Here is a 21,970-nt window from a genome sequence, read left to right on the forward strand (position 1 = left end):
AATGTGGGATGGCACCCCCCCCTCCTCGGTGGTAAGGCCCCAGGGGTGGATGAGGTCTCTCAGGGCTCTGGATGTTGTAGGGCTGTCTTGGCTGACACACCTCTGCAGTATCGCATGGATATCGGGGACAGTGCCTCTGGACTGGCAGATTGGGGTGGTGGTCCCCTTCTTTAAAATGGGGGACCGGAGGGTGTGTTCCAACTACAGGGGGATCACACTCCTCAGCCTCCCTGGTAAGGTCTATTCGGGGGTACTGGAGAGGAGGATCCGTCGGATAATCGAGCCTCGGATTCAGGAGGTGCAGTGTGGTTTTCATCCTGGCCGTGGAACAGTGGACCAGCTCTATACCCTCGGCAGGATCCTGGAGGGTGGATGGGAGTTCGATGTGTTTGGGGGACTTGGAGAAAGCGTTCGACCGTGTCCCTCGGGGAGTCCTGTGGGGGGTGCTCCGGGAGTATGGCGTGCCGGACCCCTTGATAGGGTCCGTTCTGTCTCTGTATGACCGGTCCCAGAGTTTGGTCTGCATTACCGGCAGTAAGTTGGATATGTTTCCGGTGAGGGTTGGACTCCGTCAGGGCTGCCTTTTGTCACCGATTCTGTTCCTAACTTTTATGGACAGAATTTCTAGGCACAGCCAGGGCGTTGAGGGTGTCCGATTTGGCGACCTCAGAATCGCGTCTCTGCTTTTTGCGGATGATGTGGTTCTGTTAGCGTCGTCGGGCCGTGACCTTCAGCTCTCACTGGAGCGGTTTGCAGCCGAGTGTGAAGCGGCTGGGATGAGAATCAGCACCTTCAAATCCGAGACTATGGTCCACAGCCGGAAAAGGGTGGAATGCTCTCTCCTGGTCGGGAATGAGATCCTTCTCCAAGTGGAGGAGTTCAAGTATCTCGGGGTCTTGTTCACAGTGAGGGACGAATGGAGCGGGAGATTGACGGAGGATCGGTGCGGCGTCTGCAGTGTTGCTCTGCCCCGACCCGTCGCTGTGAAGAAGGAGCTGAGCCAGAAGGGGAAGCTCTCTACTTACTGGTCAATCTACGTTCCCATCCTCACCTGTGGTCACGAGTTGTGGGAAGAGACCGAAAGAACGAGATCAAGAATACAAGCGGCCGAAATGGGTTTCCTCCGCAGGGTGTCTGGGCCTCCCTTAGAGATAGGGTGAGAAGCTCAGTCATCCGGGAGGGGCTCGGAGTAGAACCGCTGCTCCTCCGCATTGAGAGGAGTCAGATGAGGTGGCATCTGGTTAGGATGCCCCCTGGACGCCTCCCTGGGGAGGTGTTCCGGGCCCGTCCCACTGGGAGGAGACCCGGGGAAGACCCAGGACACGTTGGAGAGACTATGGCCTGGGAACGCCTCGGGGTCCCCCCGGAAGAGCTGGAGGAAGTGGCCGTGGACAGGGACGCCTGGGTTTCTCTGCCCCCGCGACCCGACCCCCGGATAAGCGGTAGATAATGGATGGATGGATGGATGGATGGGCACCCCACCCCATAATCTTCTCTATTGATCCACCACCATGAAGTTTAGCCCACACTGAAACTCACCATAAAGTGCCCAGGGCTAAACCTAAGGTTACCCGACTGAGCCACAAATTCTGCTTCAGTTGTATGGACCCTTGGTGCCTGAATAGTGAACATGATGAAGAGTGGTTGGAGACTGGAGATTAGATTATATAGCGGTAATCAGGTATGTGGATGCTGCAGGTTTACTGATTGAGAAACAGGAAGGAGGTGAGGAGGGTCTGGCAAGCAAGGAACAAGCAACGAAGGGAACCTCATGAGAGTGGATTACAAAATAAACCAAAAACAATGAAAGATTTAGGCTGTGGACAAAAGTAAAAAATCACACAAATAGATATGAGGCCAAATATTAAAGCTTTTAAAACAACACTAAGGCAGTGCGTTGAAATCTTTCACGTATTTCACACCATTAACTGTTTCTTTCTTTTATTGTGAGCCTTACAGCACCACACCGACAGCCTTGCTTCCTGTCTATAAACGGAACATTTTCTCTGAGCTGCTCTCTGTTATCTGTTCCCTTATTTTTGACGCACCTCCTTTATTCTCCTCCCTTCTTCTTTCCTGCTGTGCTTCCCCCCCCCCTCTGTAAGTAAATGTCGATCGTCGTCCGTCTGGTTTCTCTTGCACTAAGTCACTAAAAACCAAAAATAAAGGTTTCATACTTGAATTGACCCGTAGAACATTTAGAAAATAACTCTCTGGCTCAACTAATTTTCAGATTTACTTTTTAAGTTATTATTTTGAGCCTGAAAATCATCCTGAATTCCTGATTAGATAAAAAAGTTTCACCCTCGTAAGATAAATATTCATTGTTTTTGTAAAATGAGCTCCTTTCTTTCTTTGATTATCTTCCCGTCAGATATGACTGCCTCACCATCAGCGAATAAGAGCAAGACCAATGAGAATTTCATCCATTCCAGCCGCCTTTCTACCTCTAATTGCAACAACCTGTATCACACGGACTCCAACTACTATCCCTATAGTGGCTCCCCAAAAGGTAAAGCCCGCTCAAGTTAACATTTTGTTACTTTTACCCCTCATTTCCTCTTACTTACCGTTACTTCCTCCATCTGTCCAGTCTCCAGAGTGAGGAGGTTTTCATCTGGAGGAGAGGAGGATGGATGGAATCATAATATAAACAGGGTAAGAGAGGAGGATATTCTCCCTTTTTATAACGTGAGTGAGTGTTAATATTTAATGATCCAGTTAATTAAATGCTTCATTCCAACCTCACCCACTGGACATCACACAAAGTGATGCTTCGGTGCTTCTTGCTCCCTCTTTCTCCTGATATTCTGCTTTTAAAACCGCAGCCATCACATTTCCCTCTCATCCTGTCGTATTCCATCATCATCTATCATCTTATGCATCCGTCCCACCCAACTCTTATTGCTCCATCCATCTCCTTCTGCACCTCTTTTTCCCGATCTCTTTAAGTAATTCCTTTGTGCCTCCCCTCTGATGATCTTTCCCTCTCCCCAAGCAGGGAATTGGCAGAATGATCCTGAAGGAGGAGATGAAGGCCCGATCAGGTTGTCACAACAATGACCAGTGGGGGAGCAGGCGCAGTTCCCAGTGTAACAGCAAGGAGGCGCTGAACAACCTGGACTATAGCTCCCTTAATGGCTGTAAGTTTATGTTTCTGTTTCTGTATTTCTCAGACGCTTTTATCCAAAGCGACTTACAAATCAAGATATAACAAGCTATACAAAAAGCTAACAATAAACTACATAGAAGAAACCCTGAAACGCTAACTTTGGTGTCACGGTTAAAGGTTTTACTCATCAAGATAAAGATCTAGGTGCTCACTACATGGATAGGTCCATGGTAACCAGGTGATGAATAACATCCTTGGTAAACCCAATGGACCCCATGACAACCACCGGATGTTAATGTTTCTGTATTTATCAGACGCTTTTATCCAAAGCGACTTACAAATGAAGATATAACAGCTTTATAAAAAGCTAACAATAAGCTCCATAGAAGGAACCCAGGAGTCCGACTCTGTCAGAGGGGACAGAGTAGAGATAGGGTGCAGGCATAGAAGGAAGTGCAGAAAGATAAAGTGCAGAGATAGAGGGGGTAGGGAAGGACAAGGGAAGTGCTGGGATAGGAGATGCTCTCTGAAGAGCTGGGTTTTCAGGAGCTTCTTGAAGATAGACAGGGACGCCCCTGTTCTGGTAGCGCTCGGTAGGTCATTCCACCATCGTGGGACGACACATGAACAGAGTTTGGATTGTCTTAGGCGTGGTGTAGGAGCTGCTAGACGACAATCCTGGGACCAACGGAGGGACCCAGTTGGGACAGAAGCCTTTGCAAGAGCATTCAAGTAAATGGAGCCGTTCCATTAAGCTCTTTGTAGCTAACATCAGGGACTTGGATCTGATGCAGGCGGCTAAGGGCAGCCAGAGGAGCTCAATGAACAGAGGGGGGACGTGTTCTTTTAGGCTGATCCAAGACCAGACGCACCGCCGCGTTCTGGACCATCTGCAGAGGTTTCACAGGCTGGAGACCAGTTAGGAAACCAGTTAGGAGACCAGTTAGGAGACCAGTTAGGAAACCAGTTAGGAAACCAGTTAGGAAACCAGTTAGGAAGCCAGTTAGGAGACCAGTTAGGAGACCAGTTAGGAGACCAGTTAGGAGAGCAGTTAGGAGACCAGTTAGGAAACCAGTTAGGAGACCAGTTAGGAAACCAGTTAGGAGAGCGTTGCAGTAGTTAAGGTGGGAGATGACCATGGCCTGCAGCAGGAGCTGGGGGGCATGTTGGGTTAGGTATGGTCTGATCTTTCTTATCTTTAGTAATGCAAAGCGGCACGAAGGAGCAGCCGAGGTAACGTGATCTTTGAAGGTTAGTTGGTCATCAATCATGACACCCAAGTTTCTAGCAACCTTTGATGGAGCAAGAGTTAGGGATTCAGTTTGGATGCAGATGCTGCGTTTATTAGAAGTTTATTGGGTTTGATTTTCTTACTTTTTGAATGTTTGTAAGATTTTGATTCCTCATCTGTCGAATGCCCAGACAGAGGTATGTGTCACCAGTTTGTTTGTCTCTCTGATGGCTCAGTGAAGAGGTAAAATCATGCAGATTCACCTCACTTTCTTAGAAACTGAAAAGGAGGGCTTTGGCTTTGATGAAAGATGTGCTCACCATGTTCCTTTGAACTGTGGTTTACCTGCTTTATCTCAATATCTGTGGCAGCTTGTTTTTACTGCTCGTCCCTACTTCTCTTGAAAGACCCTCGACTACAAGATCGGTGGTTTGAAGTAAGTCTCAGTCAGACCTAGAATAGCAAAGATTAAATCACCGGGACTGTTTGTAAAGAGGAGGCATTGGAATGGTAGTAATGGATGTTTCCCTTCTCAGTCAGGTCTGAAATATCTTCACATTTTGCACAAACATTCATGATTCTCTGACTTATATTATAGCAGCAGTAATGTTTTTCTTTTCAGTTATTCAGATGATTGTATTATATTGTATTTTCCAGGCCTAATTATCTAATTAGATGCTTGGATCTTGGATGATCCACTGACCTTTGCTCAGAGATACTATGATGGTGACCTCATGGTTTCAGGTTAAATCTGAATAACTCCACAGACAGGCAGGTGGAAAAAATAATTAACTTTTTTCTTATGAGAAACTTAAGGTGCCGCTGACAGGAACAATCTAAACTCTGATTTATTTTGACAAGACACAACCAAAACTCCTACAACGATCCTGCAACAAACAAATGAAACCCAGGAGCTGATACGCTGAGGGTGGTAATGACTTAATGCAAAAGCAGGTGTGGCAGTCAGAAAAAGAAACCTGGTGTGACTTAAGAGCAGGAAGCAAAGCAAAGGGGAGCGAACAGCAGGGGGAAGAACTACTAAACAACACAGGAGGTAAAGTGAACCACAATCCAAAATAGGGCAGGAGCTAACCAGAAAAGCAAGAGCAAAAAAACTTCATACAACCACACCTAATCTAACTGGAAGATATCAACTGAACATGGCAAAAAAAAACAAAAAAAGACAAACTACAAAAGCCGTAGATCATGGCAAAATGTCCCAACCAGTATTGGACTGGTTCCTACGATTTTTGGTGCAGAGATGAATGTTTCTCTAGCTTTTGATGACTGCAAACCTAATGCTACAACTCTAAAGTGGTGAACATGATTTTAAACTTGATAAACTTTGCCCTGTCGTCACAGAAAATGTTGCCAGGTTTGTAGAAATATTCAGTGTTTCTCAGCCAAAAGAGTGTGGGGTCACACTCAGTTCATCCGTTGACTTTCCTTAAAACTTACTACACTTACAGAAAGGAAAAATGCTCTCACATTGGTATCAAATCCATGTCTCTGGGTCTACGAATTAGTTCGTGTTTGCTAACCGATAAAAGCAACTGACTGATGTGGTTTCCAGAAAAATAGGAGGCAATGAAAGATTTAGTCTGTGGACAAAAGTAAAAAATCACACAAATAGATATGAGGCTTGGCCAAATATTAAAGCTTTTAAAACAACAGAGATCAACAACATTTACAAAAAAAGCTGAGAATCCATGTTTTCTAAAGAGCTAGCTTGGAAAGGAAGCTAGCTTGAAAAGGCAGCTAGCTTGAAAAGGCAGCTAGCTTGAAAAGGCAGCTAGCTTGATTAAGCAGCTAGCTTGAAAAGGCAGCTAGCTAGCGTCCCTTTAAACCTGAAGATTGCTTCTGCCTGATGTGGTGACAAAGTAATGAACATAATGTTAAGTTTATATCATTTGTAAACAATGTCTTTCAAGGTTATGTTTATGTATTTAGCAGACGCTTTTATCCAAAGCGACTTACAAATGGAGATATAACAAGCTATATAAAAGCTAACAATAAAGGTTAACTTCCAACTTATAGTAAAGTTAGAACTGAAGGTTCAATCCTGAGCTAAAGATCAGCTTTTGGTTAATGTGATGGTGATAAATAGTCGCGTCTTTGGCAGGAAGAATGTGAGAGTTTTCTTTATCAACTCCTCCATTGATGTAATTTCTCATTGCCTTCAGCAGCTATAAGGGGGAGACTAAGATGAAGAGACTCACAGAGCAGAAAGAAAGGATAGTGAGTTTGTTGTAGGTGGAGGCCAGATGGGAATAAAAGAAGAAGAAGGGTGTTATTACAAAAAAGACAGAGTGAGTAGAAAGTGAATTAGATGTTAGGATGAGAGAGGGAATTAGACTCTAAGGCAATTTGAGAAGACTCAGAGAAGACGTACGACATGAGGCCTGGAGGTAAATCAGGGTCAGAGAGTCAGAAATTAGCTCTGTGCAACAGAGAGTCACAACGAGAGAGATGTGCATAATCATTATGGCTTTTACGATGTCTGCTGGTAAAATACTGCTTAGAAAAATCATATGTGGTGTGCACTCAAATACCCTTTAGAGAAAGTTATGACGAAAAAATATAGGGGCGGGGGGGTTATTGCTCTTTTGGTGACAGTTACTTCTGTTTGCCTAAAATAAAAATACCAGTTCAATTATGAATTTACGACCAAGACGGGGCCCTCTTCTGTCACGGCAAGGATTAGGACCCGGATGCAGATATTTATAAAGAAATTTATAAATGAAATTGATTTATTTATATTCCAAACAAAAAGCTTAACTTTAAACTTGAAAACTAACTAAACAAACCATGACAATGACTGTGAATAAGAACGATTGAAGCCCAACCTGGCAACATGAAGGTGAGGATCTGGCAAAGAACTGAGGGAACCTGGAAACTAAATACTGTGGGGAGGTGATTGGAGATGGAGTGCAGCTGTGAACAAAGACAGGTGGCGTGGATGAACCTAATGATGTGCAAGAGTGACCGAGGAAAACATGGCAAGAACTAAATCCTGAAGAGAAACATGAAAAACCTAAAGTCATAACAGAGAAATCAACCACAAAAAACCCACAGATGTGACATCTTCAGTCTAAACCAGGTGCTAAAGTTTCTGTTTCACTTAAATTACTGTTAAAAGTCCATTTTTGGACCTTGTAAGAAGAGGCTCAGAGGTTAAATATCAAGTCTGTTGATGCCAGAAGTGTTGTTCCTGCAAAGGGTTTGATTCCTCGTGTCCTGAAGAATTTAGCACGCCATTTTGTACATGTTCCCAGTGGATATACATTATTTGCAGGGCTTCACTGACCGGTTTAGTGCTAAGTATATATTTTCAGGAGCATGTTACATGCATATGAGATCAAATCTAAAAAGGTTAAAGTTTCCCTCTCTTATGCCTGGGGTCCAGCAATGCGTGTGACTTTGTTCTAGAAAAATAACTGCTGAAACAGTCCGTTAAACTTAGAAAAGGCAGTGTGTTGGTGCCAAATGCAAATGCATTTTTAACATGAAGGTTGTGAGTGTAAACCCTGGTGCTTCATATTTTATATGTTGTGTAGGTCTCGATGGTGATTATGCCTGCATTTTGACGCTGTGAGGGACATATCCGCACGCAGCTGATGTTTTATGGATGTCTCACCGCAGCTGGACGTATTATTTCCCCTCCAATGGAGGCTTTTACTGTGTCGTAGATTTATTGACACGACTGAACACAGTCGAACTCGCTGTTCATGTTTATATAGCAACGGAACAGTTAAAGAGCGATAGAAAATAGGATATTTAAAACATGTAATCTGCCAGCTGCAAAAGTATTCAGTCACAGGGCAGATGGAGGCGTTCAGGGAACACCTGCACAGGGAACACCTGCACAGGGAACACAGGGAACACCTGCACAGGCAACACCTGCACAGACAACACCTGCACAGGGAACACCTGTACAGGGAACACCTGCACAGGGAACACAGGCAACACCTGCACAGGCAACACCTGCACAGGGAACACAGGCAACACCTGCACAGGGAACACAGGCAACACCTGCACAGGCAACACCTGCACAGGGAACACAGGCAACACCTGCACAGGGAACACAGGGAACACCTGCACAGGGAACACAGGCAACACCTGCACAGGGAACACAGGCAACACCTGCACAGGGAACACCTGCACAGGGAACACATGCACAGGGAACACAGGCAACACCTGCACAGGGAACACAGGCAACACCTGCACAGGGAACACAGGCAACACCTGCACAGGGAACACAGGCAACACCTGCACAGGGAACACAGGGAACACCTGCACAGGGAACACAGGCAACACCTGCACAGGGAACACAGGGAACACCTGCACAGGGAACACCTGCACAGGGAACACAGGGAACACCTGCACAGGGAACACCTGCACAGGGAACACAGGCAACACCTGCACAGGGAACACAGGCAACACCTGCACAGGGAACACCTGCACAGGGAACACAGGCAACACCTGCACAGGGAACACAGGCAACACCTGCACAGGCAACACCTGCACAGGGAACACAGGCAACACCTGCACAGGGAACACAGGCAACACCTGCACAGGGAACACAGGGAACACCTGCACAGGGAACACAGGCAACACCTGCACAGGGAACACAGGCAACACCTGCACAGGGAACACCTGCACAGGGAACACATGCACAGGGAACACAGGCAACACCTGCACAGGGAACACAGGCAACACCTGCACAGGGAACACAGGCAACACCTGCACAGGGAACACAGGGAACACCTGCACAGGGAACACAGGGAACACCTGCACAGGGAACACCTGCACAGGGAACACAGGGAACACCTGCACAGGGAACACCTGCACAGGGAACACAGGGAACACCTGCACAGGGAACACCTGCACAGGGAACACAGGCAACACCTGCACAGGGAACACAGGCAACACCTGCACAGGGAACACCTGCACAGGGAACACAGGCAACACCTGCACAGGGAACACAGGCAACACCTGCACAGGCAACACCTGCACAGGGAACACAGGCAACACCTGCACAGGGAACACAGGCAACACCTGCACAGGCAACACCTGCACAGGGAACACAGGGAACACCTGCACAGGGAACACAGGCAACACCTGCACAGGGAACACCTGCACAGGGAACACAGGCAACACCTGCACAGGGAACACAGGCAACACCTGCACAGGGAACACCTGCACAGGGAACACAGGCAACACCTGCACAGGGAACACAGGCAACACCTGCACAGGCAACACCTGCACAGGGAACACAGGCAACACCTGCACAAGGAACACAGGCAACACCTGCACAGACAACACCTGCACAGGGAACACATGCAACACCTGCACAAGGAACACAGGCAACACCTGCACAGACAACACCTGCACAGGGAACACATGCAACTCCTGCACAGGGAACACCTGCACAGGGAACACAGGCAACACCTGCACAGGCAACACCTGCACAGGGAACACCTGCACAGACAACACCTGCACAGGGAACACAGGCAACACCTGCACAGACAACACCTGCACAGGGAACACCTGCACAGGGAACACAGGCAACACCTGCACAGACAACACCTGCACAGGGAACACAGGCAACCCCTGCACAGGGAACACCTGCACAGGGAACACAGGCAACACCTGCACAGGCAACACCTGCACAGGGAACACAGGGAACACCTGCACAGGGAACACAGGCAACACCTGCACAGGGAACACCTGCACAGGGAACACAGGCAACACCTGCACAGGGAACACAGGCAACACCTGCACAGGGAACACCTGCACAGGGAACACAGGCAACACCTGCACAGGGAACACAGGCAACACCTGCACAGGCAACACCTGCACAGGGAACACAGGCAACACCTGCACAGGGAACACAGGCAACACCTGCACAGGGAACACAGGCAACACCTGCACAGACAACACCTGCACAGGGAACACATGCAACTCCTGCACAGGGAACACCTGCACAGGGAACACAGGCAACACCTGCACAGGGAACACCTGCACAGGGAACACAGGCAACACCTGCACAGGGAACACCTGCACAGGGAACACAGGCAACACCTGCACAGGCAACACCTGCACAGGGAACACCTGCACAGACAACACCTGCACAGGGAACACAGGCAACACCTGCACAGACAACACCTGCACAGGGAACACCTGCACAGGGAACACAGGCAACACCTGCACAGGGAACACAGGGAACACCTGCACAGGGAACACCTGCACAGGGAACACAGGGAACACCTGCACAGGGAACACCTGCACAGGGAACACAGGGAACACCTGCACAGGGAACACCTGCACAGGGAACACAGGCAACACCTGCACAGGGAACACAGGCAACACCTGCACAGACAACACCTGCACAGGGAACACCTGCACAGGGAACACAGGCAACACCTGCACAGACAACACCTGCACAGGGAACACAGGCAACCCCTGCACAGGGAACACCTGCACAGGGAACACAGGCAACACCTGCACAGGCAACACCTGCACAGGGAACACAGGGAACACCTGCACAGGGAACACAGGCAACACCTGCACAGGGAACACCTGCACAGGGAACACAGGCAACACCTGCACAGGGAACACAGGCAACACCTGCACAGACAACACCTGCACAGGGAACACCTGTACAGGGAACACCTGCACAGGGAACACAGGCAACACCTGCACAGGCAACACCTGCACAGGGAACACAGGCAACACCTGCACAGGGAACACAGGCAACACCTGCACAGGCAACACCTGCACAGGGAACACAGGCAACACCTGCACAGGGAACACAGGGAACACCTGCACAGGGAACACAGGCAACACCTGCACAGGGAACACAGGCAACACCTGCACAGGGAACACCTGCACAGGGAACACATGCACAGGGAACACAGGCAACACCTGCACAGGGAACACAGGCAACACCTGCACAGGGAACACAGGCAACACCTGCACAGGGAACACAGGCAACACCTGCACAGGGAACACAGGGAACACCTGCACAGGGAACACAGGCAACACCTGCACAGGGAACACAGGGAACACCTGCACAGGGAACACCTGCACAGGGAACACAGGGAACACCTGCACAGGGAACACCTGCACAGGGAACACAGGCAACACCTGCACAGGGAACACAGGCAACACCTGCACAGGGAACACCTGCACAGGGAAAACAGGCAACACCTGCACAGGGAACACAGGCAACACCTGCACAGGCAACACCTGCACAGGGAACACAGGCAACACCTGCACAGGCAACACCTGCACAGGGAACACAGGCAACACCTGCACAGGGAACACAGGGAACACCTGCACAGGGAACACAGGCAACACCTGCACAGGGAACACAGGCAACACCTGCACAGGGAACACCTGCACAGGGAACACATGCACAGGGAACACAGGCAACACCTGCACAGGGAACACAGGCAACACCTGCACAGGGAACACAGGCAACACCTGCACAGGGAACACAGGGAACACCTGCACAGGGAACACAGGCAACACCTGCACAGGGAACACAGGGAACACCTGCACAGGGAACACCTGCACAGGGAACACAGGGAACACCTGCACAGGGAACACCTGCACAGGGAACACAGGGAACACCTGCACAGGGAACACCTGCACAGGGAACACAGGCAACACCTGCACAGGGAACACAGGCAACACCTGCACAGGGAACACCTGCATAGGGAACACAGGCAACACCTGCACAGGGAACACAGGCAACACCTGCACAGGCAACACCTGCACAGGGAACACAGGCAACACCTGCACAGGGAACACAGGCAACACCTGCACAGGCAACACCTGCACAGGGAACACAGGGAACACCTGCACAGGGAACACAGGCAACACCTGCACAGGGAACACCTGCACAGGGAACACAGGCAACACCTGCACAGGGAACACAGGCAACACCTGCACAGGGAACACCTGCACAGGGAACACAGGCAACACCTGCACAGGGAACACAGGCAACACCTGCACAGGCAACACCTGCACAGGGAACACAGGCAACACCTGCACAAGGAACACAGGCAACACCTGCACAGACAACACCTGCACAGGGAACACATGCAACACCTGCACAAGGAACACAGGCAACACCTGCACAGACAACACCTGCACAGGGAACACATGCAACTCCTGCACAGGGAACACCTGCACAGGGAACACAGGCAACACCTGCACAGGCAACACCTGCACAGGGAACACCTGCACAGACAACACCTGCACAGGGAACACAGGCAACACCTGCACAGACAACACCTGCACAGGGAACACCTGCACAGGGAACACAGGCAACACCTGCACAGACAACACCTGCACAGGGAACACAGGCAACCCCTGCACAGGGAACACCTGCACAGGGAACACAGGCAACACCTGCACAGGCAACACCTGCACAGGGAACACAGGGAACACCTGCACAGGGAACACAGGCAACACCTGCACAGGGAACACCTGCACAGGGAACACAGGCAACACCTGCACAGGGAACACAGGCAACACCTGCACAGGGAACACCTGCACAGGGAACACAGGCAACACCTGCACAGGGAACACAGGCAACACCTGCACAGGCAACACCTGCACAGGGAACACAGGCAACACCTGCACAGGGAACACAGGCAACACCTGCACAGGGAACACAGGCAACACCTGCACAGACAACACCTGCACAGGGAACACATGCAACTCCTGCACAGGGAACACCTGCACAGGGAACACAGGCAACACCTGCACAGGGAACACCTGCACAGGGAACACAGGCAACACCTGCACAGGGAACACCTGCACAGGGAACACAGGCAACACCTGCACAGGCAACACCTGCACAGGGAACACAGGCAACACCTGCACAGGGAACACAGGCAACACCTGCACAGGGAACACAGGGAACACCTGCACAGGGAACACAGGCAACACCTGCACAGGGAACACAGGGAACACCTGCACAGGGAACACCTGCACAGGGAACACAGGGAACACCTGCACAGGGAACACCTGCACAGGGAACACAGGGAACACCTGCACAGGGAACACCTGCACAGGGAACACAGGCAACACCTGCACAGGGAACACAGGCAACACCTGCACAGGGAACACCTGCACAGGGAACACAGGCAACACCTGCACAGGGAACACAGGCAACACCTGCACAGGCAACACCTGCACAGGGAACACAGGCAACACCTGCACAGGGAACACAGGCAACACCTGCACAGGCAACACCTGCACAGGGAACACAGGGAACACCTGCACAGGGAACACAGGCAACACCTGCACAGGGAACACCTGCACAGGGAACACAGGCAACACCTGCACAGGGAACACAGGCAACACCTGCACAGGGAACACCTGCACAGGGAACACAGGCAACACCTGCACAGGGAACACAGGCAACACCTGCACAGGCAACACCTGCACAGGGAACACAGGCAACACCTGCACAAGGAACACAGGCAACACCTGCACAGACAACACCTGCACAGGGAACACATGCAACACCTGCACAAGGAACACAGGCAACACCTGCACAGACAACACCTGCACAGGGAACACATGCAACTCCTGCACAGGGAACACCTGCACAGGGAACACAGGCAACACCTGCACAGGCAACACCTGCACAGGGAACACCTGCACAGACAACACCTGCACAGGGAACACAGGCAACACCTGCACAGACAACACCTGCACAGGGAACACCTGCACAGGGAACACAGGCAACACCTGCACAGACAACACCTGCACAGGGAACACAGGCAACCCCTGCACAGGGAACACCTGCACAGGGAACACAGGCAACACCTGCACAGGCAACACCTGCACAGGGAACACAGGGAACACCTGCACAGGGAACACAGGCAACACCTGCACAGGGAACACCTGCACAGGGAACACAGGCAACACCTGCACAGGGAACACAGGCAACACCTGCACAGGGAACACCTGCACAGGGAACACAGGCAACACCTGCACAGGGAACACAGGCAACACCTGCACAGGCAACACCTGCACAGGGAACACAGGCAACACCTGCACAGGGAACACAGGCAACACCTGCACAGGGAACACAGGCAACACCTGCACAGACAACACCTGCACAGGGAACACATGCAACTCCTGCACAGGGAACACCTGCACAGGGAACACAGGCAACACCTACACAGGCAACACCTGCACAGGGAACACAGGCAACTCCTGCACAGGGAACACCTGCACAGGGAACACAGGCAACACCTGCACAGGCAACACCTGCACAGGGAACACCTGCACAGACAACACCTGCACAGGGAACACAGGCAACACCTGCACAGACAACACCTGCACAGGGAACACCTGCACAGGGAACACAGGCAACACCTGCACAGGCAACACCTGCACAGGGAACACAGGCAACTCCTGCACAGACAACACCTGCACAGGGAACACCTGCACAGACAACACCTGCACAGGGAACACAGGCAACACCTGCACAGACAACACCTGCACAGGGAACACAGGCAACCCCTGCACAGACAACACCTGCACAGGGAACACAGGGAACACCTGCACAGGGAACACCTGCACAAGGAACACGGGGAACACCTGCACAGGGAACACCTGCACAGGGAACACAGGCAACACCTGCACAGGCAACACCTGCACAGGGAACACCTGCACAGACAACACCTGCACAGGGAACACAGGCAACACCTGCACAGACAACACCTGCACAGGGAACACCTGCACAAGGAACACGGGGAACACCTGCACAGGGAACACCTGCACAGGGAACACCTGCACAAGGAACACGGGGAACACCTGCACAGGGAACACCTGCACAGGGAACACAGGCAACACCTGCACAGGCAACACCTGCACAGGGAACACCTGCACAGACAACACCTGCACAGGGAACACAGGCAACACCTGCACAGACAACACCTGCACAGGGAACACAGGCAACCCCTGCACAGACAACACCTGCACAGGGAACACAGGGAACACCTGCACAGGGAACACCTGCACAAGGAACATGGGGAACACCTGCACAGGGAACACCTGCACAAGGAACACCTGCACAGGGAACACAGGCAACACCTGCACAGGGAACACAGGCAACACCTGCACAGGGAACACAGGGAACACCTGCACAGGGAACACAGGGAACACCTGCACAGGGAACACAGGCAACACCTGCACAGGGAACACAGGGAACACCTGCACAGGAAACACAGGGAACACCTGCACAGGGAACACAGGGAACACCTGCACAGGGAACACAGGGAACACCTGCACAGGGAACACAGGGAACACCTGCACAGGGAACACAGGCAACACCTGCACAGGGAACACAGGGAACACCTGCACAGGGAACACAGGGAACACCTGCACAGGGAACACAGGGAACACCTGCACAGGGAACACAGGCAACACCTGCACAGGGAACACAGGGAACACCTGCACAGGGAACACAGGGAACACCTGCACAGGGAACACAGGGAACACCTGCACAGGAAACACAGGGAACACCTGCACAGGGAACACAGGGAACACCTGCACAGGGAACACCTGCACAGGGAACACAGGCAACACCTGCACAGGGAACACAGGGAACACCTGCACAGGGAACACAGGGAACACCTGCACAGGGAACACAGGGAACACCTGCACAGGGAACACAGGCAACACCTGCACAGGGAACACGGGGAACACCTGCACAGGGAACACAGGCAACACCTGCACAGGGAACACAGAGAACACCTGCACAGGGAACACAGGGAACACCTGCACAGGGAACACAGGCAACACCTGCACAGGGAACACAGGGAACACCTGCACAGGAAACACAGGGAACACAGGGAACACCTGCACAGGGAACACAGGCTACACCTGCACATACCTCCTGTTGTAAAGGAGCCTGCAGCTTTGATGGCAAACGAGGAATCCTAGAATTTACTTCACCTTTGTTCTTGTAATCTAATTTTATTTTCCAGATTAAGATTTTTATGATACCAGATGTTATATTACAACTCAGCACTTCTGTTTGTGTCTTTTTCGAACCTGTAAAGCATCACAGGTGGTATATATATATATATACTCTGAATTCTTCCCTGTTGCTTAATTTGTTTAAGTTTTGCTTCTAATCAGAGTCTATAAATCTCAGGATGACTTCTTTGGTATTTATTATTATAATTTTTTAGCATTTTTTAGCATTTTTAGCATTTAATCCTGAAGTTTTTCTTTGGTCATTTTAGGAAGTCGGTTTAGCACCATAAAGTTAAATCGTCTGTCTCTCTGTCCTCAGCTCCCAGGTCCTTCTACGGTGCAGACGACGGTGAGTGTTTCATCGATGTGTTTTCATCCCGGGGGGGGGGGGGGGGGGGGGCGTTTCAGCGCTCCCTTATCCCCTTCATCCCGTCGTAAAGTGGGAGATAATTATCAGCTCACACTTGGATACACAAATCTATCTTGTGGGTGAGAGGTGGGAGGATGAATGGTGCTGTAGTTAAAGCCCGTATCTTTGATAAAAGCAGCACTGATAGAGACCCTCAGCCATCTGCTTCATAACATTTAGAAATAAACTCATATTATCCCCTCTTGCCTCTGTGCCTTCCGCTTATTTTACTGCTGGGGTGAGGATTTTAGCCCTTTAACATCCCAACTCTGCTTCACATTTGTTTTGGAGCTATTTTGATGACTAAAAGTGGTGCAAATTGCACAAAAACCTGAACTACGGGATGTCGGATAGCAGTTGTAGTAATTGCAGAACTTGTACAGTAATAACACTGATGAATGAGATGCTTAGGCCAGTAGTTTCCACATGGTTTTGCGTGCGGCACACTTTGATGAAACAGCTATATTTCTGAGACTAACACCATGACTAATCATTTCTCACTGAACGAGAGAGTAGAAGATGACAAACTCATTATAGTTCAGCATCTCGTGCAGTGGCTCTACACACCGGGCAGGATTTTGCTGCATCATGGTGTTTCTCCCAGCTGTCTGACATCGCTGTGCTGTTCAATTCCTTTAAACATGAACGTGAAGAAGAGAGGGAGAGGCTGAGAGAAAAGATTAGCAGAGCGAGTAAATGGAGAAGAAGGGGGAAAGGAGGATGGGAGAGGATTGGAGAGCAAATAACACAAGGAAGCGATGGTGAAGCCTTGGAAAACAGTGAACTCTGCTGCCCTCTGCTGCTGCTCCTGCTGCACTGCAGGCCACAAATCCGTGCCCGTCAGAGGATGTTTGGACGCTGGTGTTTACCATCGGAAAAGAGTCACATTTATAGATAAGAGTCTCTCAGGAAGAAGTCATTATTTAAGGCTGTGGCTTTGAGATAAGAAGAACGCTGCTGCTTTGAATTTTTGCAGCTGTGGAGAGTCTGTTCCTCTGGTGTAATACTCTGAGAAACTGGAGAACAGGGATGGATTACAGGCCTTTTTCTAATCTTTCACCAACATGTCAGTGAGATTCTGTTGAGCTGCACAGAAGCTCTGCAGATGTTGGTGACACTCTGAGCTTCAACAGAGAGGATAAAAGGGAACTGGGACCAAGAGTTAGTTACCAAGAGGGTTATATGAAAGCATTCCAGAGGTAGAGTAACTCAGGAATAATAAGGAAAAAAAGAAATTGATGAATGTAAAGAGATTTTTCCCACCTGAAAACCCAAAACTGTGAGCTGTGCTCTCCTTCCTAGAAAGAAAATACATTTAGAATAAACAGAGGAACTGTCAGTATTAATCTATTTATGGACACGGTTTTGTTTCCTCTTCCAGATTCATGCGTTGCCAAATCTGCCTCGTTGCCAGGCTATGGCAGAAATGGATTAAACCGGGTAAGCAGGCTTGGTTGCTGACGTGTGTGAGTGTGTACTTGTATTGCTTGGATGGTGCTTTCCCTTTTATGGACAGTGAGCACGTCTCTAATTTCATTTTGCTGTGGGCTTAGGATCTGAGATAAGGTAAAATGTCTTTAGGGTGAAGTTGGGATAAGTCCAGGGAAGAATAGCTTCTTCTGAAGTGACTAAAGTAAGACACTAAAGATAAAAAAACACATTGTTTTATCAATTTTAAAGTTTCTAACTTGCTTCCACAAATTAAAAATGCACACTTTTCCTATTAGACATAGCTAGCATTAGCTAGGACGGTATGTAGCTTCTGTTACCTCGTGAAATAGATAAATTTTATCATTTAAAAGGTGATATTCAGTCATTTAAGGATCTGAGATAAGGTAAAATGTCTTTAGGGTGAAGTTAGCAGTCGCAAGGATAAGTCCAGGGAAGAACAGTTTCTTCTGAAGTGACTAAAGTAAGACACTAAAGATAAAAAAACACATTGTTTTATCAATTTTAAAGTTTCTAACTTGCTTCCACAAATTAAAAATGCACACTTTTCCTATTAGACATAGCTAGCATTAGCTAGGACGGTATGTAGCTTCTGTTACCTCGTGAAATAGATTAATTTTATCATTTAAAAGGTGATATTCAGTCATTTAAGGATCTGAGATAAGGTAAAATGTCTTTAGGGTGAAGTTAGCAGTCGCAAGGATAAGTCCAGGGAAGAACAGTTTCTTCTGAAGTGACTAAAGTAAGACACTAAAGATAAAAAAACACATTGTTTTATCAATTTTAAAGTTTCTAATTTGCTTCCACAAATTAAAAATGCACACTTTTCCTATTAGACATAGCTAGCATTAGCTAGGACGGTATGTAGCTTCTGTTACCTCGAGAAATAGATTAATTTTATCATTTAAAAGGTGATATTCAGTCATTTAAGGATCTGAGATAAGGTAAAATGTCTTTAGGGTGAAGTTAGCAGTCGCAGGGATAAGTCCAGGGAAGAATAGCTTCTTCTGAAGTGACTAAAGTAAGACACTAAAGATAAAAAAACACATTGTTTTATCAATTTTAAAGTTTCTAACTTGCTTCCACAAATTAAAAATGCACACTTTTCCTATTAGACATAGCTAGCATTAGCTAGGACGGTATGTAGCTTCTGTTATCCCGTGAAATAGATTAATTTTATCATTTAAAAGGTGATATTCAGTCATTTACTGGACACAGTATTAAGTATAAAGCATGCTGAGTTTGCCTTCTTACTGCAAGGCCAGTGGTTGTTTCACAAATCTTTACTTTAGCAACACTTGAAAAATGCTAAAAATGATATTTCTCCCATTTTTCAGAGGTTTTTTTTTTTTACACAGGGGTGTGTTCATATGTCGTTCAGTCCTGATATTATTTATGTCATTTAACATATAATTTTATCCTTTTTTTTCTGTATGTGGACATTATGAGATATTCACAATCCTCCCTTTAAAAACATTTGACTGGAAATTACTGCATATTCTACTATATATATATAGATATATATATCTATATATATATATATAGATATATATATATATATATTATGGCATGCCGTTCAGGAAATTAATCAAATTAATTGAATATATGGAATGAAACTTTGAATATATTGAATGAAACTCTGAATATATTGAATGAACCTTGAATATATTGAATGAAACTCTGAATATATTGAATGAAACTCTGAATATATGGAAGTAAACTCTGAATATATTGAATGAAACTCTGAATATATGGAATTAAACTCTGAACATATTGAATGAAACTCTGAATATATTGAATGAACCTTGAATATATTGAATGAACCTTGAATATATTGAATGAAACTCTGAATATATGGAATTAAACTCTGAATATATTGAATGAAACTCTGAATATATGGAATTAAACTCTGAATATATTGAATGAACCTTGAATATATTGAATGAAACTCTGAATATATGGAATTAAACTCTGAATATATTGAATGAAACTCTAAATATATTGAATGAACCTTGAATATATTGAATTAAACTCTGAATATATTGAATGAAACTCTGAATATATGGAATGAACATATAACTAAAACCAAAAGAGATGTACAGAAAGAGACTGAGACAAACATGAACATTCACTAAGCTGTGATACAGTCCTTGAAAGTCATTTATATCAGATTGCTACATGAGGCCAAACGTGACAAGTGGTCAGATTGTGATGGATTAATAAGTCCCAGATTTAAAGTTTCTGTCGTTTTTGTTCTATGAAGACAGAAAAGTGTTTTTCCAAACTGATTTTGTTGTGTTTTGGCAGCCTGGGAGTGCAGGTGCAGATTATTACCAGTATGACGGCAGTAATGCAGTCAACTGGCAGATCAGAGGTAAGCATGTTGAATGAATTCAAGCTTTTCTCTTAATGTAGCTCTCCTTTCACTTTATCTGTTTATCTTCTTCTTTTCTTTCAGAATACAAGGTAGGATGCTGCTGTTCCTGAGTCTAGTGGGAGAAGCCTGCACCAGTCTATAATAGATAAGAAAGAAGTGTTCCCGGTTTCCATTGACTGCATCTCACTCTCTCACACCCACTCTACTGACTCACTTATCAAAGACCAATAAATTCCTAAATGAACACTGACAAAGGGCAACTCTGTGGCATTTACTGGGGTTTGTGTGAGCCACCCACTTTGTCTCTTTATGTCAAGATGAACCACAAACAAATCAAAATGTGTTTTTGAATCGTGTGCCGGAACGTTTTAGCTTAAGCTTAAGATTGAAATAACAGAAAATGCATCCAGACAGTCAAAGTCGATCCGATTTCTTTGAAATGGGTGGGAACCATGGTTTAGAAAAGTCTAATAGTCTAATGGTCTAATGTTATTTTTGTTTTAAGTTCTTTTATTTTGAAAGGGGGCGGAAGTTTATTTTGTTGATTCTGTGTTGGATTTCCTGTTCTGGTACAATCTGCTCTGTTGAGCAGCGGCTCCGTCAAAAGTAGAAGTCCAACGTAAAGATAAGGAGAGCCGCTGCTGAGACGGCGGCGCGCCCGGCGGCGCGCCCGGTGGGTCACTCTCATTGGCTGTTAGCATCACCAACGGCGACCGCGACGCAGCCGTTACGTTCCCATGGTAACACACGGAAATAAGTTGAAAATAAATAAGACATAACAAGAGACCGATCCCTTGACAGGGTTCATAAAAGGAGAACATGCATTTTACATGTTTTGTTCTGTATATTGGGGGGGGGGGCAGGTTGGTATTTTCTCAATATTGGGGGGCACGACCCCCCCAAAGAATGCGTGGTTACGCCATAGGTGGGAACCACTTATCATCAGACTTATCATGTCTCTCTACTAATAAGAAAGGATAAAACAGAACGTGTCAGCATTGTATCCTCTGCAATCTTATGTTTATTTGCTGGAAATGGAGACAGTTGCTCTGTTAAGAATGATAATACATTTAATTTTTCATTTTTTTGGAGTGTGAGAAGCTGATTTAATGTTGAAACACATCTGTAGTGGTCACAGACGGGTAATACCTTCTTTTTCCCCGTCAGATCTACCCATATGAAGCCCTGGTGGTGTCAGTCAGAGGGCAGCAGCGTCTCCCTGGCGACGTGGACAGAGCCAGACTAGAGGTAAACATCTGCATCACCATCAACCAGATGTACTTCCACTGAAACATTAGAGCGTAAAAACAACACGGAAAGACATAAAGTGCCTCCTGAAAGCCATCTTTTGTAAAGAATAAACATTTCAGTTGTTAGACT

The 21,970-nt window shown here is 47.8% G+C and overlaps 1 protein-coding gene across 3 annotated transcripts in view; it reads left to right on the plus strand.

The window, feature by feature from the left end:
* LOC140280014 (actin-binding LIM protein 3-like) overlaps positions 1-21,970 on the plus strand; it is a 64,586-nt gene that overhangs the window by 40,161 nt on the left and 2,455 nt on the right. For 2 of the 3 annotated variants that reach the window (XM_072375265.1, XM_072375266.1), the window contains 7 exons: positions 2,375-2,512; positions 2,594-2,658; positions 3,002-3,143; positions 16,675-16,704; positions 18,146-18,204; positions 20,521-20,595; positions 21,758-21,838. In XM_072375265.1, the coding sequence (XP_072231366.1) occupies positions 2,375-2,512; positions 2,594-2,658; positions 3,002-3,143; positions 16,675-16,704; positions 18,146-18,204; positions 20,521-20,595; positions 21,758-21,838 (590 nt within the window). The remainder of the gene's footprint in view (positions 1-2,374; positions 2,513-2,593; positions 2,659-3,001; positions 3,144-16,674; positions 16,705-18,145; positions 18,205-20,520; positions 20,596-21,757; positions 21,839-21,970) is intronic. The other variant, XM_072375267.1, reaches the window with a different exon arrangement.

The sequence above is a fragment of the Leuresthes tenuis genome, unplaced genomic scaffold, assembly GCF_036924035.1.
Source record: "Leuresthes tenuis unplaced genomic scaffold, fLeuTen1.0.hap1 SCAF_21, whole genome shotgun sequence".
NCBI lineage: Eukaryota > Metazoa > Chordata > Actinopteri > Atheriniformes > Atherinopsidae > Leuresthes > Leuresthes tenuis.